This window comes from Onychostoma macrolepis, chromosome 25, assembly GCF_012432095.1.
Source record: "Onychostoma macrolepis isolate SWU-2019 chromosome 25, ASM1243209v1, whole genome shotgun sequence".
Classification (NCBI taxonomy): Eukaryota; Metazoa; Chordata; class Actinopteri; order Cypriniformes; family Cyprinidae; genus Onychostoma; species Onychostoma macrolepis.
The window spans coordinates 11245977-11272552 of NC_081179.1; the positions used below are offsets into that span (position 1 = coordinate 11245977).

Below are 26576 nucleotides of genomic sequence, written 5' to 3' on the forward strand. Positions count from 1 at the left end.
ATATTTATATTTTGCATCAAGTAAAAATATCATAAATATACATCTAGGATTAATTCAGAATATAATTTTAAGTTTTTTAATCAAATAATTCATAAATGTACATGCATATTCTGATATTACTGTCCCAAACTACTATCTTGATATAACACAATGTATTCAAAAATAAATCATAAAATAGGTTTTTGATTTAAAACATACAATAAAAAAAAAAAAAAAAAATTAAATACACTGTGACTGAGGCAAAATAGTAATAAAATAATTGTGAAAGGGCAATATTTTGTCACCATACAATGGCAAAAAATATTTTCATGTTTTTATTCAAAATAACTACTCCAGCAAAGGGTGTATGAGACCTTTATTGAACCTTCAATACATTTCTCTCAATAAGGGTGATTACGAACATATTCCATAATGTATTTGAGACCAAGCCAGGTCTCCTCTGCAGTGGGGATGATCTGGTTGGCAGGCAGCAGGAAACCGTAGTAGCCCGTATCACGCAACTCAAAGGCAAAGGAATATTTGATGCCAATATTGTAGGTCCAATCGATGCTTCCACCACTTGCTTGGTCTGAAATATAACAGGCCACTATCACAATCAGAAAACAGTCAGAAGCCATATCTTGGTACTCAAACAGAGCATGCAGTCTACTTACAGATAATTTTGCAGATGCTACCGACTTGGTATCTGGTGTTATAGAGGGAGGTGAGTTCTTTAATTGCAGCTGTCCCAACAGAATGCTACAATAAATGAAAACAACAATACAAAATATTAACAAGAAAATACAAAAATTAATAAATACATCTGAAAACGCGATTATATAAGACAAACCAGATTTATAAAAATTTTTAATGGATATGAATTGACTTACAAGCTCAGACTTTTCAGGAATGTCTGTGCATGTGTAACCATAGGGATACATTAACAGTTGGGAGTAAGAGTGCATGGAGATGAAGGATTTGAAATTGCTGTGGCCCCTGATGAGGTCCACAACGTTTTTCACTTCCACCTCAGAGTTGGCAAAGGGCCCATGGTAGGATTCGGAACAGGGGTCCTTGCTGGCTCCTGGACCTGGCAGAACATGTCTACAGTTACTGTATATGGTGAAATATTGCAACAAGACAATGATGATATCTACATACCACCAAAACCAGCATCCCAGTTCCTGTTGGGATCAGTACCACGGCAGGAGGAGCCAGAGTTCACTGAGCGAGTTTTACGCCACATACGGTTCTGAATGTAGAGAACATTTGAATGCATATTTGCTTCATGTTTTTGACTGTTACATACATTAAGTGATATTTGGAACAATAATTATTGTATGAAAGGTTTTAAAAATTTGCATGTCAACACATCAGAATATGGTTATATGGTTAATATATAGAATGGGCATTGGAATCAAAAACCCCTGCTCAATAAATCCTCCGACTCCAAAAAATTGTTAACCATTTTGCAAGCTCTTGAGTATTTTTCTTTCTCTAAATTGAGAGTCTAATAAGGCTGTCACGATGGCAGGTGTGATTGCTCAGGAGTCTGGACATCTACCAAAACAAGTTAGTTCAACAGCAGGTGACCTACATTTGTGTGAGTAAAAACATATCCATCAGGGTTGGTCACAATCATCAAGTAGATATCCATTTGACCAAGGAGAGAGGTCACAGAGGGATCAACGCCATAGTCTGAAGCAATCTAAAGCAGAAAAGATGATTATTCCACAAACTGAAAATGATTTTTTATCACTTTATTTCATTCATCTTACCTTGTTGGCGATCCACACAGCAGAAGCCTGAGTAACCCACTCCCTGGAGTGGATTCCAGCATCAACCCAGATCGCTGGTCGACTCACACCACCCGTGCTGAACTGGAATCAGTGCAAATAGATTCAACAAAACCTGTGTTCACAATCACATAATCTGTACTGTATCAGACTTTACCTTCAGGGCATACATGGGACGGTTCTCATAGGAGTTGCCAATGCGCACTTTAGTGATCAGGTTAGGGTGACTTGCAACAAGCGTGTCCATAAAACTGTATAGCTGAAGTGAATGAAATATTCAGACATTTGTTCATGTTAGAAAAGCTTATCATCATTCCTATATCATGCAAATTGTTTTATAGTCCATGTACTTACAGTCTCCAGGTCATGATAAGCAGCAAAGTTGAAACTCTTGGTGCTGCGCTCCATCTTTGCATTACTAACCATTTCTGCTTTCTCCTTGTCCAAAAGTTCCTGAGGCACAGAAAAAACTTGTATGTTACAGTTTTATTTGCGGTATTAACAGCTTCTGGGACAAAATGAAAATTCTAAATAGCTTTACCATGTAATTTCTAGTGATATTGATTTTATTGATACATTTTGCACAGGCTGATCATTTCAGTTCATGTTTTTGTTCTGCATTTCAGGTATACACACCTGCACATTGTTGATCATGACAGTGAAAGGGATGTTGTTTTTCTTGAGGAAGTCCTTGACAGCATGCAGACTGGAGTTAGGCACACGGATGTCAACAGGCCGTTCAGTTGAGAAGCCATGAGTCCAGAAATCCAGCTACAGGATTATATATATATATGCAATAAAAACTGTTGGTATTCAAGTGAAAACTGAAATATGTCAGCAGATATAAAACGGTCATACCCCAGATTCCACGTCCTCTTCCAACTCCTTCAAAGCATGAATGTGGCTTTCAGATTCAGCATGGATTCTGAGAACTTGGTCTCTATTAAGAAAGAAAATAAGACAATTACACATTAAAAACAAGAAACGAGGCTGACAATAAAGAAAAAAGTATCTGAACTTACCCATTAAAGAGCTCCTCGCAGTGAACTGCTGCCAGGAGCGCAAAGACTGCTAGATAGAGTCTCATGTTCTCCTGTTCTGGGAATGATCTCTACTGTAGGTCTCTTTCAGGGAGAGCTGCTTTTATACACTCAGAAACATTTGTTGAGTTCTCAGTAATATCAGTGCTGATGCAGGCTGATATGATTATTAAGCAACAACATCTTTTGTGTAACTTTTCCAGGTGAACACTGCTGCAAAATTTCTCAGGGCTTCTAAAATTAGGTTGGACACCATTCAAAAGGTGATACAGTTTAAAGAGATTTAATTTCACACAAAAATGTTTTCCATAAACATTTATTCATCATTTACTCACCCTCAAGTGACTAAACCTTAGCGAGTTTGTAATAAAGTGCGTATGAAAAAAATTACTATGGAATTTTTCCTGAACTATCCCTTTAAGTTTGTTCACAAGTTAGCAGGCTGTTACATGAGCGGTTTTGAAAAAAATAAAAAGCTGCTGGATTTGCAAAATTCATGCCATTGTGTCTTAAAGTACTGCAAGAACCACAAGTGTTCAGGCTTTGATCTTTCAATTTGTTACAGAATAATGTACAGTATACACCAGATTTTATATATAAATATGGTGGAAACAATACATGAATTATGGGAGGTTTTAACACTTAAAAACCCTCAAAGTAATTCAAAACAAAATGCTTGGGTCTTAAAAGTGTGTGTTCTTTTTACTTTTATGTATATGTATACATGTCTCTTTTGGATTTTCAAACAATGTTAGTTATAATTCGGTTGCTAAATGCTTTCCTTTAAAGGGATAGTTCATCAAAAATTAATATTTTGTTATTATTTACTCAGGCTGTTCCAAACCTGTATGACTTTTTACCCCTTTTTTCTTTAGAAGAAAGAATGACATACTGTTTTGTAACAATATGGTTGAGAGTAAATAATGACAGAATTGTCATTTTCAGTGAACTATCCCTTTAAGACCAGTATTGGATGGTGCATCAACAAAACACAAGTAGACCTACTGGTTATATTGTTTGTTAGTTTATTATAGATTTAGACATTTTGTTTAAACTGTGCTTAAAACATCAAAACAGTTCATAGGTAGGTAGTCATTCTAAGAGGCGCCAAAAGACAGTTGAAGTTACACAAGACAAAAGGCAAAAGATTTGGATCTGAGAAATTTGAAAAAAAAAAAATTTTGACTGAAGAGATGGGTTTTGGTTGAAGAGTGGCATTTGGGATGTAATAGATCTCTGTCAAAACTGAGTTATTTGGACAACATTGAAGCGTAATATCTGAAACGGCACACATTTCATATATCCTCTAGGACCTTTACTGAAGCTTTAGTACATTTCTCTCAGTAAGGGTGATCACAAACATATTTCATAATGTATCTGAGAGCAAACCATGTCTCCCTTGCAGTGGAAACGATCTGGTTGGCAGGCAGGAGGAATCCATATTCACCAGTGTCACGCAACTCGAAAGCAAAAGAGTATTTGATGCCACGTAGGTAAGCCCAGTCAACACTTGCACCACTAGCTTGATCTGAAATGAAATGTGAATTTGGCAATACTGAGACAACTTTTTATTCCTGGATATTACATAGATATCATAACACTTTTAACTTAAAATTTTAAGGCGACCAGCTTCAGCAGATTTTTGAGTTTTCTCAACTTGTCGTTTTAAGTTTATACAACAAAAATTTGAGAATCTCCCACAAAAATAAGTTGAGCAAACTCAAAAATCTGCTGAAGCTGGTAAAACAATTTTTTTTAAGTTCGCTCAACTTTTTTTTTTTTTTTTACAGTGTAGGCCTTTCGATATGATCTGTAAATCAAACATTTTGTGATACTGTTCTTCAAAATATACAACAATAAAAGCTGTCACTGGGGTGGTTAAAGGTACATATTTTTATCTTATTTATCCCTAAATTGGGAATAGTTTACCCAAAGTGAAAATTTGCTTTGGAGAAGGCGTTATTATGGATTATGGACTTGATTTTGGTCACTTTGAACTAAAATGTATTTTGTGTAACTGTTTACTGATTTTCTGAGAAACCTCAAATTTCTTCTATGGCATTGAAAACATAAAACAGACTTTTTGACAAATCTATATTGTTAAATGTGAAATTCCATGTCTCGGTAAGTGGTTAAAGTATAACCACTTCCACAATCCGCTTACCAATAGTGTGGAAGATGCTTCCAACTTTATAAACGGTGCCATGCCAGGAATTGAGGGCTTTGCTTGCCTTTGTGGCCACATCATGCTAGAAAAAAACACACAAAAAATATCAGTGTAAGATCATAAAACAGAAAAGATTCAGAAGAAGACCATAGATTTTTTTTTTACCAGTTCTGGCCAGTCAGGAGCATCTATGCCGATGTAGCCATAAGGATACATTAAGAACTGCATGTAAGAGTGAAGGGTCATGAAGGATTTGAAATTGCCGTGGCTCATGATGAATTTTGCAATGTTTTTCACTTCGATCTCAGATTGAGAAGAAGGACCCCGGTAGTCTTCAGCGCAGGGGTCATCACTTGCTCCAGGACCTAGAGAAAATGTAGGCACATTTAATAAAGCAAAGTCATTCGAATCTGTTGCAACAAGAGAAAACAACAATATGAATGTACCACCAAATTCAGCATCCCAGTTTCTGTTGAGGTCGACACCTTGGCATTTGGGGTTAGAGGTCGCAGACCGGCTCTTACACCAGAAACGGTAAAGCGGCTGAGGTAATGTTATTTATCAATTTATGCAGTATTAAAAACATATAAAATGCTTCTAAATATTTATTTGTGCTTTACAGAAACCAGTGAATGGCTGCTTACACTGGAAGAGCGGTGAGTGAAGACATATCCATCAGGATTGGCCACAATCATCAAGTAAATATCCATTTTACTAAGGATACTGGGCACAGGGGCACGGTTTTCCTTAAAGTCTGTGGCAATCTACAGAGTCAAAAGGTTCAGAATGTTAACTTTATGTTATGTAGACTTTTATTCAATCACCTAAGAGGAACTATTTTTTCTTCTTTCAGATTTGGCTGAATTTGTAATTTTCTTGAGACTGTTTTAGCAACTTATCACTCTGTACTTGATTTGTCAGCACATTGGCCCAACGTTCAAACACTAAACAGTCATGTTTTGTTTATTTTGAAGTCAAGCTTACACGAATGCTACTATAAACTAGTTTCAGAGTTCATTGCTGCTGCACAAGCTCCCTTTGCTTAAAATAAAATAAATTAAACTAAATAAAAAAAAATCATAATAAAATAAAAATATTAAATTATATAAATTAATCATAATAAAATAAAAGATAAAAAATTCATTGTCCTGAGTTGTATTTGCTGAAAATTAGAAAAAAGATTGCAACTGTGCGTAAAAGTAAAAAATAAATGAATAAAAGAATTAAAAGAATCTCTAAGCATCCATTTTATTAATAAGGAACATTTTCCCAATAATTGGCATCTTAAACAGGATTTAAAAAAAATATATATAGAGTTAATGTGCAATGGCAAGTGATCTACAAAACTAAATGTGCAGGCAGATATCATCTTTCCCATCAGAAAAGAAAAATATACAACCCGAATTCCGGAAATGGGACGTTTTTTAAATTTGAATCAAATGAAAACTAAAAGACTTTCAAATCACATGAGCCAATATTTTATTCACCATAGAACATAACAAATGTTTAAATGGAGAAATTATACACTTTTATCCACTAAATTAGCTCATTTCAAATTTGATACCTGCTACAGGTCTCAAAAAAGTTGGCACGGGGGCAACAAAGGGCTGAAAAAGCAAGAAATTTTGAAAAGGTTCAGATGGAAGAACATCTAGCAACTAATTAAGTTATTTGACATCAGGTCTGTAACATAAAATTGATGTCTTAGAAAGGCAGTCTCTCAGAAGTAAAGATGGGCAGAGGCTCTCCAATCTGTGAAAAAGTGCGTAAAAAGATTGTGTAATACTTTAAAAACAACATTCCTCAACGTCAAATTGCAAAGGCTTTGCAAATCTCATCATCTACAGTGTATAACATCATCAAAAGATTCAGAGAAACTGGAGAAATCTCTGTGTGTAAGGGACAAGGCCGAAGACCTTTGTTGGATGCCCATGGTCTTCGGGCCCTCAGACAACACTGCATCACTCATCAGCATGATTCTGTCACTGACATTATTAAATGGGCCCAGGAATACTTCCAGAAACCAATGTCGGTAAACACAATCCTTCGTGCCATCTGCAGTTGCCAACTAAAGCTCTATCATGCAAAAAGGAAGCCATATGTGAACATGGTCCAGAAGCGCCGTCGTGTTCTGTGGGCCAAGGCTCATTTAAAATAGACTGTTTCAAAGTGGAAAAGTGTTCTATGGTCAGACGAGTCCAAATTTGACATTCTTGTTGGAAATCACGGACGCCGGTTCCCCCGGGCTAAAGAGGAGGGAGACCTTCCAGCGTGTTATCAGCGTTCAGTTCAAAAGCCAGCATCTCTGATGGTATGGGGGTGTATAAATGCATACGGTATGGGCAGCTTGCATGTTTTGGAAGGCACTATGAATGCTGAAAGGTATATAAAGGTTTTAGAGCAACATATGCTCCCCTCCAGACGGCGTCTATTTCAGGGAAGGCCTTGTTTATTTCAGCAGGACTAGGGCTGCACGATATATTGCATGCGATTGTCATGCGCATCTTGTCAGTAAAGCCGGTTCCGTGATTAGTTGTAAATCTCCATCACCTGCTTTCAAATGAAGCGGCATTTAATACACAGAACTGTAGTGCTGAATTGGCCTGCCTGCAGTCCAGATCTTTCACCTATAGAGAACATATGGCGCATCATTAAATGAAAAATAGGTCAAAGACAACCACGAACTCTTCAGCAGCTGGAAACCTATATCAGGCAAGAATGGGACCAAATTCCAACACCAAAACTCCAGAAACTCATAACCTCGATGCCCAGACGTCTTCAAACTGTTTTGAAAAGAAGAGGAGATGCTAATGCTAATGGTAAACATGCCCCCGTCCCAACTATTTTGAGACCTGTAGCAGGCATCTAATTTGAAACGAGCTCATTTTGTGCATAAAATTGTACAATTTCTCAGTTTAAACATTTATGTTATCTATGTTCTACTGTGAATATAATATTGGCTCATGTGATTCATCATGTGATTTGAAATTCTTTTAGTTTTCATTTTATTCAAATTTTAAAAAATGTCCCAACATTTCCAGAATTCGGGTTGTAGTCTTACATTCTTATATTTACCATAATAGTTTAGCAAAACAAGAAAATAGCTCTGAATATACTATGACAAACAAACACTTAAGGTATAATTCTTCAGCAATCTCACTCACCCTGTCAGCAAGCCACACTGCAGTCGCATGAGAAATCCACTCCCTCGCATGGATTCCAGCATCAATCCAGATTGCAGGTCTTTTCACTCCACCAGTGCTGAACTGGATGCATTATAAATATATAACAAATCAGATAGTGGTATGTAGATATCAGTTTATAAGCATATCATCTGTTTACCTTCAAGACATACATAGAACGGTTCTCATAAGTGCTGCCAATCTTCACTTTAGAGATCAGTTTAGAGTGATTTGCAAGCGTGTCCATAAAATTATAAATCTGAAAAGAGTGATTAAAAAAAATCAGATGTTTTCTTAAGGTTAGAAATAAGATTGTGCATGTTTTTTGCAAAAGTCAGCCCATGTACTTACAGTTTCCAGGTCATGATAAGCAGCAAAGCTGAAACTTTTGGTCTTGCTTTCTATTTCTGCATTGCGAACCATTTCTTCTCTCTCTCTGACCAAAAGTTCCTGACACACAGAAAAAGTTGTGTATTACTGAAAAATCACATCTATTGAAATTTATAGGATTATAATCAATGGTTGACATTCTTATACAAATTGTGTAGTTTATTAATGTTATTTTGTATATAGATTTTTGTAAATAACTCACCTGCACATTGTTGATCATGACAGTGAAAGGGATGTTGTTTTTCTTGAGGAAGTCCTTGACAGCATGCAGACTGGAATGAGGCACACGGATGTCAACAGGTCGTTCAGTAGAGACGGCATGAGTCCAGAAATCCAGCTAGAGGATCACATAATATATAATCCACAATCTGAGAGATTTCCATGTCATATTGCACATTTATGATCAAACAAAAGTAAAAATATGTCAGCAGGGATTTAACAGATACCCCAGAATCCACGTCTCTTTCCAGCATTTTCAAAATCTGAATGTGGTCTTCAGATTCTGCATTGATTCTTAGAACTTGGTCTCTGTTAAGAAAGAAAAAAAAGACAATTATACATTATGAACAAGAAGCAAGGCTGACATACGTTAATAAGTCATAAAAGGAGGAAAAGTATCTGAACTTACCCATTAATGAGCTCCTCGCAGTGAACTGCTGCCAGGAGCGCAAAGACTGCTAGATAGAGTCTCATGTTCTCCTGTTCTGGGAATGATCTCTACTGTAGGTCTCTTTCATGTAGAGCAGCTCTTATACACTCAGAAACCGTTGAAGTTTTACCCTTTTTACGGCTCTTCTAACCATATGATGACTTGCATACTTAAGTGACACCCTTGAACTTCCTTCAATATATTCAGAGAACTGCTCTAGGTCTAGGCCTGAGTTGTAAAGTCAACTGAAAGGTGTGAGGCCACAGTTTTTTCCCCTTCCTCTCGTGCATTAGTATGTTTATGTTTGCTGGTTGGTCAAGAGGAAATGTACACAAGGATCCTTTCCCTATAGGGATGGACCTTTTATATCAAATGACATGGAAATTGCCAATTCCATGACAAACGGGGGATGGAGATACCTGTTATTTGGACCACAAATACATGAAAGAGAGTCATTTAATAAATGTAAAGATATAAAAACAAAATTGGGACAAGGAACCAGAAAAACCTAAATTAAAAAGAAAACATTGATTCTCAGTCATTCAGTGTTATTCACGTCTAAAAAAAAAATGAATCCAAAGCAGGCTGAATTATTTGTAATCACAACATTATTGATGCATAAGTTAACTGGGTATGGAAATAGTTTATTCTGAAACTGATCTGTATCTATCTTTGCCTTCTGTAATAATGGTGTCAGCTGAGACACAACCACTTCCTGTTAACTATGACACTTCAAAATTCTGATGAAAGTATGCCAGACCTCTCGATGGTAAACCCTAGTGTATGAGCGACATACAGAGACAAGGCTGGACTGATCAATGGTGAACCATATACAGTGGTGTGAAAAAGTGTTGGCCCCCTTCCTGATTTTTTTGTTTTTTTGCATGTTTGTCACACTTTAATGTTTCAGATTAATCAAAGATAACACAAGTAAACACAACATGCAGTTTTTAAATGAAGTTTTTTATTATGAAGGGAAAACAAAATCCAAACCCACATGGCCCTGTGTGAAAAAGTGCTTGCCCCCTAAACCTAATAACTGGTTGAGCCACCCTTTGCAGCAACAACTGCAATCAAGCATTTGCGATAACTGGCAATGAGTCTTTCACATCGCTGTGGAGGAATTTTGGCCCACTCTTCTTTGCAGAATTGTTTTAATTCAGCCACATTGGAGGGTTTCTGAGCATGAATGGACTGTTTAAGGTCATGCCACAGCATTTCAATTGGATTTAAGTCTGGACTTGATTTGGCCACTCCAAAACCTTAATTTTGTTTTTCTTGAGCCATTCAGAGGTGGACTTGCTGCTGTGTTTGGAATCATTGTCCTGCTGCATAACCCAAGTGTGCTTGAGCTTGAGGTCACAAACTGATGGCCGGACATTCTCCTTCAGGATTTTCTGATAGAGTGCAGAATTCATGGTTCCATCAATTATGGCAAGTCATCCAGGTTCTGAAGCTGCAAAGCAGCCTCAGACCATCACACTACCACCACCACGTTTGACTGTTGGTATGATGTACTTTTTATGAAATGCTGTGTTGGTTTTACGCCAGATGTAACGGGACACACACCTTCCAAAAAGTTCAACTTTTGTCGCATCAGTCCACAGAATATTTGCCCAAAAGTCTTGGGGATAATCAAGATATTTTTTGGCAAATGTGAGACGAGCCTTTGTGTTCTTTTTGGTCAGCAATGGCTTTTGCCTTGGAACTCTCCCATGGATGCTGTTTTTGCCCAGTCTCTTTCTTATTGTTGAATCATGAACACTGACCTTATTTGAGGCAAGTGAGGCCTGCAGTTCTTTAGATGTTGTTCTGGGTTCTTTTATGACCTCCTGGATGAGTCGTCTTTGCGCTCTTGGAGTAATGTTGGTAGGCCGGCCACTCCTGGGAAGGTTCACCACTGTTCCAAGTTTTCTCCATTTGTGGATAATGGCTCTGACCGTGGTTTGCTGGAGTCCCAAAGCCTTAGAAATGGCTTTATAACCCTTTCCAGACTGATACATGTCAACTATTTTGTTTCTCATCTGTTTATGAATTTCTTTAGATCGCGGAATGATGTGTTGCTCTTTAAACATGTTTCACTTTGTCAGACAGATTCTATTTAAGGGATTTCTTGATTCAACAGGTCTGGCAGTAATCAGGCCTGGGTTTGGCTAGTGAAATTTAACTCAGCTTTCTAAAATAATGTGGTTAATCACAGTTCTTTCATGATTTAATAGGAGGGGGAAATTAATTTTTCATGTAGGGCCAGGTAGGTTTGGACAGCTTTTTTCCCTTAATAAATGAAATCACCATTTAAAAACTGCATTTTGTATTTACTTGCATTATCTTTGTGTAATATTAAAATTTGTTTGATGATCTGAATCTTTTAAGTGTGACAAATATGCAAAAAATTAAAAACAGGAAGGGGGCCAACACTTTTTCACACCACTGTATGTGACCCTGGACCACAAAACCAGTCTTAAGTGTAAATTTTTCAAAATTGAGATTTATACATCATCTGAAAGCTGAATAAATAAGCTTTCCATTGTGGTTTGTTATGATAGGACAATATGGCCGAGATATAACTATTTGAAAATCTGGAATCTGAGGGTGCAAAAAAATCTAAATATTGAGAAAATTGCCTTTAAAGTTGTCCAAATGAATTCTTAGCAATGCATATTACTAATCAAAAACGACGTTTTGATTTATTTACAGTAGTAAATTTACAAAATATCTTCATGAAATATGATCTTTACTTAATATACTAATGATTTTTGGCATAAAAGAAAAATCTATCATTTTGACCCATACAGTGTATATTTTTGGCTATTGCTACAAATATACCCCAGCGACTTAAGACTGGTTTTGTGGTCCAGGGTCCACATATGCTTGTAAAAACACATTGCAAAACCCACTCTCCCCTGAGAAGGAGAAGGGAATCACACCAGTGATGCACAATCACTTAAGATATTAATGTGAAAACTTGCTCGTCTTATAACACTTCTTATAAGTTAATAGGTATAGCTAACCTTATAATGGCTGCCATAAAGACTGTTGAGGTTGAACAAGACAAAACTCAGCAGATTTGACCCCAAAAATACTGTGATTTTTTTTTTAAATGTCAACTGCTATAAAAGTTATTGTACAAATTTGAACACTAACCATCACAAAATAGATTTGAGGACTTTGTTTGCATTGTGAATAACGATAAAGGACTGGATACAAACTCTGACCTCTGTCAAAATTGAATCAAGGCATTATGGACAATGCTGAAGCGCAATATATCAAATGACACATGTTTCATAGCATTCTCTGTGACCTTTATTGAAGCTTCATTACATTTCTCTCAGTAAGGGTGATCACAAACATACTGCATAATGTATCTGAGAGCATACCACGTCTCCCTTGCAGTGGAAACGATCTGGTTGGCAGGCAGGAGGAATCCATATTCACCAGTGTCACGCAACTCAAAAGCAAAGGAATATTTGATGCCACGTTGGTAAGCCCAGTCAACACTTGCACCACTAGCTGGTTCTGAAAAGAAGCATGCATTTTGCAATACTGAGACCACTTTTTTAAAACTCTTCAGTCATGTCTAACGTGCAAATTGACCTTTCAAATCAACACATTCTACCATAACAAACTGAAGAAGAAACAAACTCATCATCTGTCACATTTTCATGTTTGAGTGAACTCTTCTGTTTAGGTACATATACAGCCAACTTTTGAACCATTTTTTCTGAGCATGAATACGCTTTACTTGTTGTTTTGCTTGGACAACGTCTTCTAGAATATATCTTGAATATTCTTCAGTAAGTATTGATAAATAAAGCACATCGTTGTCTAATTAAGCATACTTTACTGTTATATTTTGGCAAATAAATTTAAAACCAAAGTGGAAAACAGGCTGTAGCTATATAGAGTTTGAATGAGAAAAGATGAATGGATTATGAATTATGATTATGATGATGATAAATCTTGCCAAATATGGTCACTGAATGCAATTTGTACTAAAATGTATTCAGTGTAATGTAAACCAATCACAAAACCATGCATAATTTAGAACACGGACAAAAAAAAAATAAAGGTTCTTCACTGGCATCAATAGTTCTATGAAGAACCTTTAACATCAATGGAACCTTTTAAAGATTGTTTAGATTATTAAAATCTCTGAAAAATGGTTAACACACTTTTTGTAATCTATACTTTTAAATGGGATATTCCATTTCTTGGTAAGTGGTAAAACAGATCCACTCCCACAATCCGCTTACCAATAATGTGGAAGATGCTTCCAACTTTATAAACGGTGCCATGCCAGGAATTGAGGGCTTTGCTTGCCTGTGAGGCCACGTCATGCTTGAAAAAAAAAAAAAACAGACACAAAAAATATCACTGTGAGATCATAAAACAGACAAGATTCAGAAAGCCAAGGAGGTTTATGGGAGTAGATTTGCATACCAGTTCAGTCCGGTCAGGAGCATCTGTGCCACTGTAGCCATACGGATACATTAAGAGCTGCTTATAAGAGTGAAGGGTCATGAAGGATTTGAAGTTGCCGTGGCTCATGATGAAATCTGCAATGTTTTTCACTTCAATCTCAGATTGAGCAGAAGGACCCCGGTAGTCTTCAGCGCAGGGGTCATCACTTGCTCCAGGACCTAGAGAAAATGTAGGCACATTTAATAAAGCAAAGCCATTCGGATCTGTTGCAACAAGAGAAAACAACAATATGAATGTACCACCAAATTCAGCATCCCAGTTTCTGTTGAGGTCGACACCTTGGCATTTGGGGTTAGAGGTCGCAGACCGGCTCTTACGCCACAAACGGTAAAACTCCTAAAGTAATGTTAATTAGCAATTTATGCAATTATAAAAGCTTATAAAATGCTTCTAAATATTTATTTGTGCTTTAGGCAAACCAGTGAATGGCTGCTTACATTGGGAGAGCGGTGAGTGAAGACATATCCATCAGGATTGGCCACAATCATCAAGTAAATATCCATTTTACTAAGGATACTGGGCACAGGGGCACGGTTTTCCTTAAAGTCTGTGGCAATCTACAGAGTCAAAAGGTTCAGAATGTTAAAAAGATATTACAAAATGAAAATAATAACTAAATAAAAAAAAGTACATAAAAATAAATAAAATAAAAGATCTTGCTAAAAAGTTAATTGTGGCTGCACGTGAGCTCTCTTTCTGGAAAATTCAAAAATAAATAAATAAATATTAAATAATAAAAGATCTTGCACATACCATTAAAATAATAAATAAAATGAAATAAAATCTTGCTAAAAAGAATCTCTAAGCATCCATTTATTAATGGACCTTTTACCTGACAGTTGGCATCTTAAACAGGGCATCTTGTTGATTTTTTGTTTTTTTAATGGAGCTCATGTGTAATAGCAAGTGAACTACAAAAACCAAATGTGCTGGCAGATACCATCTTTCCTGTCAGAAAATAAAAATTAAAAAAACAAGAAAATAGCTCTGAATATACTATGACAAACAAACACTAAAGGTATAATTCTTCAGCAATCTCACTCACCCTGTCAGCAAGCCACACTGCAGTCGCATGAGAAATCCACTCCCTCGCATGGATTCCAGCATCAATCCAGATTGCAGGTCTTTTCTCTCCACCAGTGCTGAACTGGATGCATTATAATTATATAACAAATCAGATAGTGGTATGTAGATGTCAGTCTGAGTTTATAAGCATATGATCTGTTTACCTTCAAGACATACATGGGACGGTTCTCATAAGTGCTGCCAATATTCACTTTAGAGATCAGGTTAGAGTGACTTGCAACAAGGGTGTCCATAAAATTGTAAATCTGAAAGGAATAATAAGAAATTCAGATGTTTTGTTAGGTTATAAATATTGTTGTGCATGGATTTTTGCAAAAGTCAGCCCATGTACTTACAGTCTCCAGGTCATGATAAGCAGCAAAGTCAAAACCCTTGGTCTGGCGTTCCACTTCTGCATTGCGAGCCATTTCTTCTCTCTCTCTGACCAAAAGTTCCTGAGACACAGAAAAAGTTGTGTATTACTATTACTTTACCAAAAATCACAACTATTGGAATTTATAGGATTATAATCAATCACTGATCTTCTTCTACAAATTGTGCAAAGGCAACAGATTTTTGTAAATAACTCACCTGCACATTGTTGATCATGACAGTGAAAGGGATGTTGTTTTTCTTGAGGAAGTCCTTGACAGCATGCAGACTGGAGTGAGGCACACGGATGTCAACAGGCCGTTCAGTTGAGAAGCCATGAGTCCAGAAATCCAGCTAGAGGATCACATAATATATAATCCACAATCTGAGAGATTTCCATGTCATATTGCACATTTATGATCAAACAAAAGTTAAAGTATGTCAGCAGGGATGTAACAGATACCCCAGAATCCACGTCTCTTTCCAGCATTTTCAAAATCTGAATGTGGTCTTCAGATTCTGCATTGATTCTGAGAACTTGGTCTCTATTAAGAAAAAAAAAAAGACAATTTGACATTTTAAACAAGAAACAAGGCTGACATACGTTAATAAATCAAAAAGAATAAAAAAGTATCTGAACTTACCCATTAATGAGCTCCTCGCAGTGAACTGCGGCCAAGAGCGCAAAGACTGCTAGATAGAGTCTCATATTCTCCTGTTCTGGGAATGATCTCTACTGTAGGTCTCTTTCATGTAGAGCAGCTCTTATACACTCAGAGACATGTGTTGAGTTCTCAGTAATATCAGTGCTGATGCAGGTTAATGTGACTTTTGTCACCTGATGCAGCCAAGTTTTGAATGTGTATCTGCTCCAGGTGTGCATTGCTTTGTGTTTCTCAGTGAAAAAAATAAATAAGAAGAGGGACAAAGAAAAGTTTAAACTCACATGAAATCCACTTTATAGCGTGTATAAATCAAGAGTGAAAGATACTAGCCTTCACAGCTGCTCATGTCAAGGCCGAAGGTCAAGGCGAGAAATTATCTAGGTATTCGCTAACTTACTTAGTTTCAAACTTAAATATATTTAGCATTACTTGGATTTTAATCAATACTTTAAATGTGCAAACAATGACAATCAAATGCTAGCCTTTAAAAAGTCATTCAGAAATACATGTCTGCAGAAGTAGGGTACAAGGAGACATACTGTAGCAAGTGGTCCAACAGGGTTCCCCATTGAGAAAATTACCTTTTATCATAATATTTAGTCTTGAACGTTTAATAGGATTAAATATATTTTCTTACAGTTGTTCACAATTGCAACTTTTTTAAGAATGAATAACCTACTGCACACAGCAAGTCATAAAGTCTGTTTGAAGTCAGAGCTCAAACAAGAAAATGGAAAATGGGCGGAGTCTTAACTCGGACGTGACGCTTCAAATCACGTGACCCCTTCATCCTTGTCAGCTGACGCTTGGCGGAACAGTAGTTTAGTCCTGCTGATTTTAGTTATATAAATAAAGTAGTGGATAGTTTAATTTAGTAGTTACAAAGTTAGTCTTAAATATTTCCTTTGATAAATCTCTCTTAAGATCGCAGTCAGAGCCTTAAAAACATCAGCCATGGCGCTCAGCGATGCCGCCGTACAGAAACAGGTAACGTTAAGAAAACCAGAAGTTCATAAACTAACTTTAGAGTTGATTTAATTAACCATTATATTTCAGATCAGGTAGCCAAAGTATAAAAATGTCTGTTGTAAGGCTCATTACACGAATACGCTGCACTTTTGAAGTCCCATGACTTATATAACGAAACATTACAGGCACAAATCTGATGGAATACGTTTAGGATACAAATTTTACACTGTATATGTTTTATAAACTAATAACTGGTAAAAAAAAAAAGTGTCATTATTTTGGTATAATCTGAACTGATATTTAGATAAACATTTTTTTAAGAATGTGAAAGTCTCATTACTTTTAAAACTCATCTCAGCTTTAATCATAGGATTATATTTTAATAACGCTGATGTTGTTTATCATATGTGACCCTGGACCACAAAACCAGTCTTAAGTGTCAATTTTTCGAAATTGAGATTTATACATCATCTGAACGCTGAATAAACAAGCTTGATGTATGGTTTGTTATGGTCGGACAATATTTGGCAGAGATACAACTATTTGAAAATCTGAAATCTGAGGGTGCAAAGAAATCAAAATATTGAGAAAATCACCTTAAAGATGTCCAAATGAAGTTCTTAGCAATGCATATTACTAATCAAAATTAAGTTTTTATTCATTTACGGTAAGAAATTTACAAATTATCTTCATGGAACATGATCTTTACTTAATATCCTAATGATTTTTGGCATAAAAGAAAAATTTATAATTTTGACCCATATAATGTAGTTTTGGCTATTGCTACAAATATACCCTAGCGACTTAAGACTGGTTTTGTGGTCCAGGGTCACATATTTGTTATGAATTTTATATTGTTTGTAATGTGTCCTTAAGTGTTTTGAAAGGCGTATATAAATAAAATGCATGATTTTATTATTATTTATTATCTCTTTATATTCCATTCACTTTGAAGAGGACAAAGGCACCATCTCAAATCTAGAGTGCATTAATTAATATTGTGTGAGCGTTTAATACTGTCTCTTATGAAGCCAAAAGAGGAAATCTCAGTTGTCCATCCCACATCCATGGACTTTCCCAACAGCACTGATGCAACACTTTCAGTCTCATTTCCCCATCATTTTCTACCCTCATCGCCTTTTATTTTATTACATCATCTCAATGAAGGATCAGAGTGGCTTGGAAACTCTTACATTGTAATTTAACGTAGCTTTGCTCTTTTATTGACACCGATCTCTTTGCATCTCTCCAGATCAAACACATGATGGCCTTTATTGAGCAGGAAGCCAATGAGAAGGCAGAAGAAATAGATGCAAAGGTAAAGTATAAATGCAGTGATTAGCGTAAGTGCATGAATATGGTCTGGATTTGTCTGGAGCATCCTGCGTATGTGGCTTGCAGGCAGAAGAAGAGTTTAATATCGAAAAAGGACGACTGGTACAGACTCAGAGGTTGAAGATAATGGAGTACTATGAGAAGAAAGAGAAACAGATTGAACAACAGAAGAAAATGTGAGTTTTAGGTCTTTAAATGAGTAACATGAGACCTTCTTTAGATTATTTAATAACGTCTCCATTCAAATCCGCAGCCAAATGTCGAATTTGATGAACCAGGCCAGACTGAAGGTACTCAAAGCACGTGATGACATGGTTAAGGTATGGTGATTGTGTAATTTTGACATTTCTATCGTTTATACTTTTATAGAATTGCAAGAAATCTCACCTTCATCTTCCTCATGTGATTCTTTGCAGGATCTCATTAATGAAGCACAACAACGGCTGGCCAACATTGCCAAAAACCCAAATGAGTACCTGACACTGCTGGAGGGGCTGGTGTTACAGGTCAGGTGACTTTTATTTTAAATAAATGCTTCTTTTTATCTTTTTATTCATCAAAGAATCTTTAAAGTATCACAGTTTCCAAAAAATATTAAGCAGCATAAATGTTTCAGTAGATAATTAATCGGCATATCAGAATGATTTCTGAAGACTGGAGTAATGATGCTGAAAATTCAGCTTTGCCACAACAGAAATGAATTACATTTTAAAATATATTAAAATAGAAAACCTTTATTTTAAGTTGTAATAATATTTCACAATTTATTACTTTTATGATTAATAACTAATTTATTACCTTTTCTTTTTGCCTTGGCAGGGATTTTATCAGCTGTTGGAGCCCAAGGTTATAGTTCGGTGCAGAAAGGAAGATGTAGCGATGGTGCAGGTGAGCTATATTAACCATCGATCTGTTTACATCATATTCTGCAACATGCATATGAACTATACAAACCTTTTACATTTTTAAAGAGGTTGATATACCTGTTCATAATAGGCTGCTGTTAAGAAAAACATCCCCATCTACAAAGAGGCAGTAAAGAATAATATTGAAGTGCGCATCGACGAAAACAACTTCCTGCCCCCTCATATGTAAGATCACTCAGTTTTGTTAAAAAAAAGGCTTATTATACATAATTAGACGTGTTAACTGTTCATGCTATGCATCCTCAGTTCAGGAGGTGTTGAAGTCTATAACGCTGATGGCAAAATCAAGGTGTCCAACACACTGGAGAGCAGATTGGACCTTCTAGCGCAACAGGTAGCGAATCCAATCACATTGAAGAAACTGGATAAAAACTGTTTGTTGTATTCAGGTCCTCATGTTCTTTGCTTTTCTGTTTTACAGATGATGCCTGAGATCAGAGTGCAACTGTTTGGTGCCAACCAAAACCGCAAGTTTATGGACTAATGGTCTGATACTAAATGTGCTTTAGTGGTAGTTTGGAGAACAGTGAGATTCAAGAGCCCTGATAAAGTGACAACAAGGTTGGATGGGAAGTTTTATTTTTTTTTAAGGTCACTTTGTGGATTTTCTGAAGTTTCTGTTGCAATTCAGGAAATTCAACTGATCATGTTTCAGCAATAAGTTGCTTTCTCTCTTTCTTTTGTGTTTTTCTTGGAAAAAAAACAAGCCAAAGAAAGTGGTTTAAAATGAAAGGCTTATCATGTGTGCTTATGTCACCCTATACCTCTCCTTTGAGTGTTTATTTAGCGCTTTCTGTTTGAAAATCATGTCATCTGTAGGGAAAGTGGACACCTGACATCTCATCTCCGCCTGTTTGAACAAAAAGCTTTAAGCACTCAGGAATTTACATTGTTTTTGCTTGGAGTGTTGTTAGCTAAGCTAGCAGCCTATCAGGTTTTCCCTGGAAAAGGGAAACCCTCATTTGATGTCTTAAAATATGGATGCCTCTGTACTTGTGTTTTCATTTGTAGTACAACTGCATTATACCACAGAGAAATAAATCAAATATATTTTATTTATATTTTGAAACATTTCTGTGCCCATTACAATATAAACAAAACATTGCTTGTTGGTTACATCAAGTCAGAAATCTGGCAGAGGCTTAAAGATGCTACATGTACCTCAAATATTAAAAACACGCTGCCCTCTTGTGGAATTCAAATACACGAGATGCAAATTAGCATCAGTTGTGGTGCACAAACAATGTTTTGCATAATCAAATGACTCCAGACCATGTTTTCAAGAAACATCAAAATACAAAAGCTCTTCAGTGATTTAATAAGCAGAGATGCCTATATCAGTGTTGCATATTTAATACAGATTGCTTGTTGCTCATTACAATTATTTAGTATAACATATGAATATGAAGCCTCTGAGATATATTGTTTTTTTTCTCAAAAATCAAGTCTTGTCTTCCAGGAATATGCCACTACATATGATTAAAATTATCTCTTTCTTGGTATTATTAAAGTACTGTATTTGAAATGAAAATATCTTACATTTTTATGCTATTGTTTCTTTTCACAGAAGTACACTCAAAATTAAACCATTCAAGATCTCATTTCTCTATTTTTCACTCTACCGAATGTGAAAAAACTCAGTTCTCTACATAAGAATGAACCATATATATATATATATATATATATATATATATATATATACACTTTAAAAGCCACTGGTAATTATATTTTGTTATTTTTCAGTGAAAGACTTGAGTGGCAAAGATAAGGCTTTGTTGCATTTTAATTTATTGTGCACTCAACAAAATCATTTAAAGAAGCATTAAAAAATATTAGGTCAACATTATATAACCTACAAGGAATTTTGTCCCGCAGAGGAACATATAATAGAAGGACAAGGCCTCTGCTGCAATGTCCAGCAGTCTCTTCACAAGTAGAGACTGAGATTTACTGAGAGACGAGAATTAAAGCAGCCGCCCGAATAGGTCAGCAGACACTAAACCCAGTTTCTGCTTATTTTTTGCTGTTTAAATGGTGGTAATCAGCAGTACAAAGCCAAAACATAAATTTAAATGATACAGATACATATCAACTTTGATTCAGGTCTCCTCTCTATGGAAGCCCGTTTTTGCCACAGAATAAAAAAAATGTAAAGTTAATTGCGACTTTTTATCTCACAATTTTTTCAGAGAAAAAAGTCCCAATTTTGAGCTGTAAACACAATTCTATGGACAAAAGTCAGAATTGAGATATACACAGAATTGTGAGAAACAATCGCAATTACATTTTACATTTTTTCATCCAATGGTGGGAAAAAAAATACAGAATTGTGAAATGTAAACTCAGAATTTTGAGGAAAAAAGTCAGAAGTAAGAAATATAAAATCAGAATTCTGAGCAAAAAAGTCAGATATAAACAGAACTGCAAGATGTAAACTCAGAATTGTGAGAAACAGTCGCAATTACCTTTTTTATTTTTCATTTGGTGGCAGAAACAATTGTGAGATGTAAACTCTGAATTCAGAGAAAAAAAAGTCAGAAGTGCAAGATATAAACTTAGAATTGTGAAACATAAACTTAGAATTGCGAGAAAAAAGTCAGAATTGCGAGATGTTACTTCACAGAATTGTGAGATAAACACACAATTGGCTTTTATAAATTTTTTATTTGGTGGCAGGAAAAAGAAAACAGAATTGTGAGATGTAAATTCTGAGCACAATTCTGACTTTTCTTTCTTAGAATTGTGAGGAAAAAAGTCTGAATCGTAAAATAAAAAGTTACAATGATCATTATTTTTTTATTCCTTGGTGGAAATGGGCTTCCATGCCTTTCTAAATACACATCGACCCTGTTCACAACCAATAAATTGATTATCACAAATCATGTTGGTTTAAAACTGATTGTAGCTATAGGCATAAAAACTATTAATTGGACAAAAATTGTGGACAAAAATCCCTGCCAGATTAGTCAGAACAGGACCCTGTTTGTAGTTTTTAGGTACTTAAACATGGTTAGAGTGCAATATAGGCTTTTATGTTAGCGTTACACAACCCTCCTCTGTTCTCCAAAGTGTCTGAACCTCCTTTGGTTGTGAATTTCCCTCCATATTTACCTCATCGCAAATAAAGTCGGGGGGCTTCTTTTAACATCACCATGTCTTCCTTCATCTCTCATCTTCATCCCTTGGCCCATGTAGAAACAGTACTGTGTGTTTGATGACTGAGGTACCGTCACCTGCCGCTATCCCAGCAGCCCCAGCACGTGCTCGCCGACGCCCAGGAAATACACGCCCTGAGCGATGCCAAAGAGCGGAGCGATGACCAAAGCTCGACACGTTGCTCCTTTAAGAAACGCAGATGGTCCTTCACGTTTTAAAACACGCCTGTGAAAAAAAAACATGAATGTGGAAACTGTGTAGTACCATATAACACACAATAATAAGTCATGCAAATATAAAGCTTACTGTACGCAGTCGATGATGCCTCTGTAGGAGTCCTCTCCTTCCCCTTTCTGTAAGGTCTGTAGACGGGTCTTTATAACTGAAAATGATAAATATTAATAGAAACATTAATTTATATTTTTAAGATGTGGTTTCCCAAATGCAGGTTATAATATAGCTGCACAGTAGTTATGATTCATTTCCAAGAATTGGTTCTTTCAAACAGTTCATTTCAAAGAACTGTTTAAAAAAAAGAAAAAACTATTTAGCAATTCTTTTGAAGGGATAGTTTATCCAAAAATTTAAGTTCTGTAATTTACTTCTTCTGTTGAACACAAAATAAGTTGATGGTAGCCACTGACTTCCATAGTATAGAGGGTGAAAATAAATATGGGGGTCAATGGCTACCGTCAACTGAAAATAACTTCTTTCGTGTTTATCAGAAGAATTTTCGTTTTTGACTAAATGTCAAAAATCATAAGTCATGATGTTATTGTCATATGTTCCCCGACATACTACATTCTCTAAAACCATTTAACTTCAATGTATTATTCTTAAATGCAGTGCTAATTGCTTATTATGCAATTATTTAATATAAAAAAGAAAAACATTCTCTGAAATATGATAGTAAAGCCACATGTAGGATATCTAGTTTTATTAAAAAAGGTATTTATTATAATTTCATTTGTCCCAATTCAGCTTGTTGCAGCATGATTCACTTCATAACAAATGTAAAACTCCAAGTAAAAGTCTACACTGAGCAACACTAATCAATTTATAAATACTCAATTAACACTTGTGACTCGAGAATACGCTATAAATAATTCCGATCCATGAACAAAATGGTCAGATCAGTTTTGTAAACCAATTCATATAAAAGTTCTGATTCCAAAAAAAAAAAAAAAGATTTGTTTAATAATCAACATTGCTACTGTATAGGTTCCCTTGGGGAATTCATGTGTTTATGGCTGATTTGTTTAAAAATTCCAAAAAATTTCTAATATTGAAGCTGTTGGTTTTAGTTAAACATTAATTAGATGTTTCTGCATAAGGACTTCAAGCCAGTGTTGGGGGTAACGCATTACAAGTAACGCGAGTTACGTAATAATATTACTCTTTTCAAGTAACTAGTAAAGTAACGCATTACTTTTTATTTTACAAGAAAATATCTGAGTTACTTTTTTCCCATTTATTGACTGACAGTGCACTGTGTGAACATGATGTTACTGTAGTGCTAGACTAAATGTGATTGTGCATTAATTCATCCCACTCGCAAAAAAACTGATTTAGTATTATTCATCAAAATGAATTAAAACAGTGAAATGCAAACTCAGAATATGACGCAAACCTGCAATAATTAAATATGTTAAACAACACGAATATATCTAATCCCATTTTATTAACCAATGTCTTTGCTGCTGATCTTTGATGATCCAGTTCAACCAAACTAATAAGCAAAAATGACTTTAGATAAATTAACAATTGTGCTTCATTGTTTTTTTTGCTGAAGAGTGTTGAACCTTCTTCTCCTGCGTTCTACTGTACAGACGTGAATTTACTTTTCCTTCAGCCTGAGGTTTATTCATTACACTTTTTGGTGTGAAAGGGCTTTTACATTTGCTATAAACAGAACTTCTTGTATTAAAAACAATCAAGCCCTGCTCATATTTAAAAAGTAACGTGAAAGTGACGCAAAAGTAATGTAACGTATTACTTTCCATAAAAAGTAACTAAGTAACGTAATTAGTTACTTTTTTAGGGAGTAACGCAATATTGTAATGCATTACTTTTAAAAGTAACTTTCCCCAATACTGCTTCAAGCACATAAACTTTAATTAGTGTCTGTGTCCATGCTGTATGCTCCCCTTAAAAAAGATACACAGGACTAATTAAATGATGAAAAACTGGGTGATAGGTTTCCTGTATTCTATTTATGAGCTTCTAAACAATGTAATGTTGCACACAGTACTGCCAAACCTTCAAACAGAGACACTGAAGCAGCTGCCAGTGTTTCCACTGTCCACATAATCCTTCTCCTTCTGTACCCTTCACTGATGTTTTAGGTGACAAAGAATTGTCTCTCGGACGATACAATAGACGTAGAGACGAGCTATAAACAAAACGCTTTCTGAATAGAACTTGAAAGCAGACTTTGCACGTTCTTCAAAGCAAATGAAATGTTTCAGTCTACAGATCACAGCAGGATTCTACCACAGCACATAGACTTCACTAATTAATCACTCAGAAACAAAAGACACATTCTGTGCCTTTATGAAATGATGGGAGTGACCTAGTTAGCGAACAGTTTGGTAAAAATGTACTCATAATTCATCACAAAACAAAAAAGCTGATTAGTATTAATTATTTGTGCTCACATTTCTTAAAGATCTTTTTAAGTGATTTGTTCGATTAATCTTCAGAACTACAAATAATCAGTACTTTTTAGAGAAATGTTAAAAATATTTTGAGTACTTGCGCAAATGACTACAGAAGGATACATCTACATCTGTTTAGTTCTTTTTTTTTTCCAACATCGACAGATACAAAAATCTGTTAATATTTTATATATTGAGGAATACTGACAAATTTAGCATTCCCTTAAATGCAGTAGTTAAATGCGGTAAATGCATAAAATAAATAATAATATTTAATAATACTTATAAAATAACAAGTATTCGCTAATAAACAAACAAACAAACAAAAATAGGAAATGTTGCTTTGGCAACTAACTGAAAAAAGTATGTTTGAGTTGAAGTACTAAAATACAAAAATAAATAAAGCTAAATATAAAATAAACTAATAAAAATGAAGCACATAAACTACTTTAACATCAACTAAATTAAATAGAAAACTGAAAATACAAAAATAAAATCAAACTCTAAATATTCACAAATAGAATATTATATAAAATACATATATTAATAAATACACTACTAAGTAAATAATATTAAAATAACATTAAATGCAATCGTCACTTTGTTTTTCTAATATTACTAGCTGCTAATGAGAACTATAAATATATATGCAGTAGGGAAGTTTGAATTTATTATACTAGGATTATATAGGATATACTATATAATTACATACATTAAATATATTAAAACAATACATAAAACTAAATAAATAAATAAAAGCAATACAAAAACTGCAACAACTGACTATCAGCACCCAAGAGTTTCTCAGCAGCGCAGTAGAAGTGTTGAAACAGGATTAGCCCTGATTCTTACAGGCTTGGACAGCTCTGACTAACTGAATGGGACATTTATCTGCATACATTTCCAAAGGAGAGAGAGCAAACTGTGTTCCTCTGCTCCTCTCTTGCCTGCATCTCACCATCCAGGGGAGTGACAGCTACTGCCGCCACTGATCCGGCCATGCAGCCAGCCACGAAAGACTGCAGGAAGGGGGCCCGCTCCTGGGGGTTGCTATGGGGATCCTCAGTGCGGCCCACGGCGTTGAGGTTGGCGAACAGCGGGAAGTAGATCATGGAGAATGGGACATCCCTGCACAGAGAACAGACACAGAGCCATAGAATGTAGACATAGCTGCAGGACGTTATTGATGAGTCGTGATTGATCGCGGTGTCTGATTAGTTTTAGTCTGTAAATGTAAAATGTGGAAGTGTGAGCGTAGAAATATAATTTAGGCAGTGTAGGCTTCAGACGTGAGACAACAGATTGGGTTCTGATTAGAATTCCATCAAGAAGAGAATTCCGCCTACGGTTAATTAGAAGCTATGAATAACAGATCAGAACTGACAGCTGGCAGGTTACATCAGTTCAGCTGGGATTACATCACAGACTGCAGGGGAGTAGGTGAGTGGGTTTATTTGTGTGGGAGGTGTTAAAGGTGAAAGGTCAGGTGACGTATATCCATCCTTTTGTAACAAAACAGTGCGTGTTTGCTGAGAGAGCAATCACTTAAGTTAGTTAAGACAGCACGTCACTGAAAGTTTGCAAAAGATCTAGAAGTTGATCGGCTAACATAGCTCAGTTATTTGACCTAAAGGGATAGTTCACCTTCAGTTGGGCCCCATTGACTTGCATAGTGTTTTTTGTCTCCATACTATGGAAGTCAATGGGGACCAGCAACTGAAGGTGAACTATCCCTTTAGGTCAAAT

At 35.7% G+C, this 26576-nt stretch overlaps 5 protein-coding genes across 12 annotated transcripts in view; 1 reads left to right on the top strand and 4 right to left on the bottom strand.

Moving 5' to 3' along the window:
* Positions 1-256: 256 nt before the first annotated feature.
* On the bottom strand, positions 257-2929 carry cpa4 (carboxypeptidase A4). Its single transcript, XM_058768058.1, has 11 exons — positions 2798-2929; positions 2634-2715; positions 2412-2546; positions 2130-2228; positions 1933-2034; positions 1758-1859; positions 1577-1687; positions 1141-1231; positions 870-1069; positions 654-738; positions 257-568 (listed from the first exon to the last, which is right to left on the bottom strand). The coding sequence occupies exons 1-11, from the start codon at positions 2860-2862 to the stop codon at positions 381-383; spliced, it is 1260 nt and encodes a 419-aa protein (XP_058624041.1). The 5' UTR covers positions 2863-2929; the 3' UTR covers positions 257-380.
* A 908-nt stretch (positions 2930-3837) lies between these two features.
* On the bottom strand, positions 3838-10088 carry LOC131534926 (carboxypeptidase A2-like). Of its 2 annotated transcripts, XM_058768053.1 has the most exons (11): positions 9183-10088; positions 9001-9082; positions 8757-8891; positions 8516-8614; positions 8325-8423; positions 8147-8248; positions 5627-5746; positions 5429-5525; positions 5148-5347; positions 4980-5064; positions 3838-4343 (listed from the first exon to the last, which is right to left on the bottom strand). In XM_058768053.1, exons 1-11 carry the CDS (start codon positions 9245-9247, stop codon positions 4156-4158), a joined length of 1272 nt encoding a protein of 423 aa, XP_058624036.1. In that variant the 5' UTR covers positions 9248-10088; the 3' UTR covers positions 3838-4155. The 2 variants fall into 2 exon arrangements, with proteins under 2 accessions (XP_058624036.1, XP_058624035.1); XM_058768052.1 differs by having other exon boundaries at positions 5148-5525.
* Positions 10089-11607: 1519 nt separating this feature from the next.
* On the bottom strand, positions 11608-16445 carry LOC131534925 (carboxypeptidase A2-like). Of its 3 annotated transcripts, none has more exons than XM_058768050.1 (11): positions 16327-16445; positions 15767-16017; positions 15586-15667; positions 15342-15476; positions 15107-15205; positions 14915-15016; positions 14731-14832; positions 14123-14242; positions 13644-14021; positions 13457-13541; positions 11608-12719 (listed from the first exon to the last, which is right to left on the bottom strand). In XM_058768050.1, the coding sequence occupies exons 2-11, from the start codon at positions 15829-15831 to the stop codon at positions 12532-12534; spliced, it is 1356 nt and encodes a 451-aa protein (XP_058624033.1). In that variant the 5' UTR covers positions 15832-16017; positions 16327-16445; the 3' UTR covers positions 11608-12531. The 3 variants fall into 3 exon arrangements, with proteins under 3 accessions (XP_058624033.1, XP_058624034.1, XP_058624032.1); XM_058768051.1 differs by having other exon boundaries at positions 13644-13843; positions 13925-14021; positions 15767-16445; XM_058768049.1 differs by having other exon boundaries at positions 15767-16445.
* Positions 16446-16589: 144 nt separating this feature from the next.
* Positions 16590-20076, top strand: atp6v1e1a (ATPase H+ transporting V1 subunit E1a). Its single transcript, XM_058768067.1, has 9 exons — positions 16590-16774; positions 18009-18074; positions 18158-18267; positions 18345-18411; positions 18508-18597; positions 18911-18979; positions 19088-19182; positions 19264-19351; positions 19439-20076. Exons 1-9 carry the CDS (start codon positions 16742-16744, stop codon positions 19499-19501), a joined length of 681 nt encoding a protein of 226 aa, XP_058624050.1. The 5' UTR covers positions 16590-16741; the 3' UTR covers positions 19502-20076.
* A 155-nt stretch (positions 20077-20231) lies between these two features.
* slc25a18 (solute carrier family 25 member 18) overlaps positions 20232-26576 on the bottom strand; it is a 43599-nt gene continuing 37254 nt past the window's right edge. For all 5 annotated transcript variants that reach the window (XM_058768062.1, XM_058768063.1, XM_058768064.1 and 2 more), the window contains 3 exons: positions 25789-25958; positions 22480-22555; positions 20232-22398 (listed from right to left, as the gene is read on the bottom strand). In XM_058768062.1, coding sequence (XP_058624045.1) covers positions 22257-22398; positions 22480-22555; positions 25789-25958 — 388 coding nt within the window. In that variant the 3' untranslated portion in view covers positions 20232-22256. The remainder of the gene's footprint in view (positions 22399-22479; positions 22556-25788; positions 25959-26576) is intronic.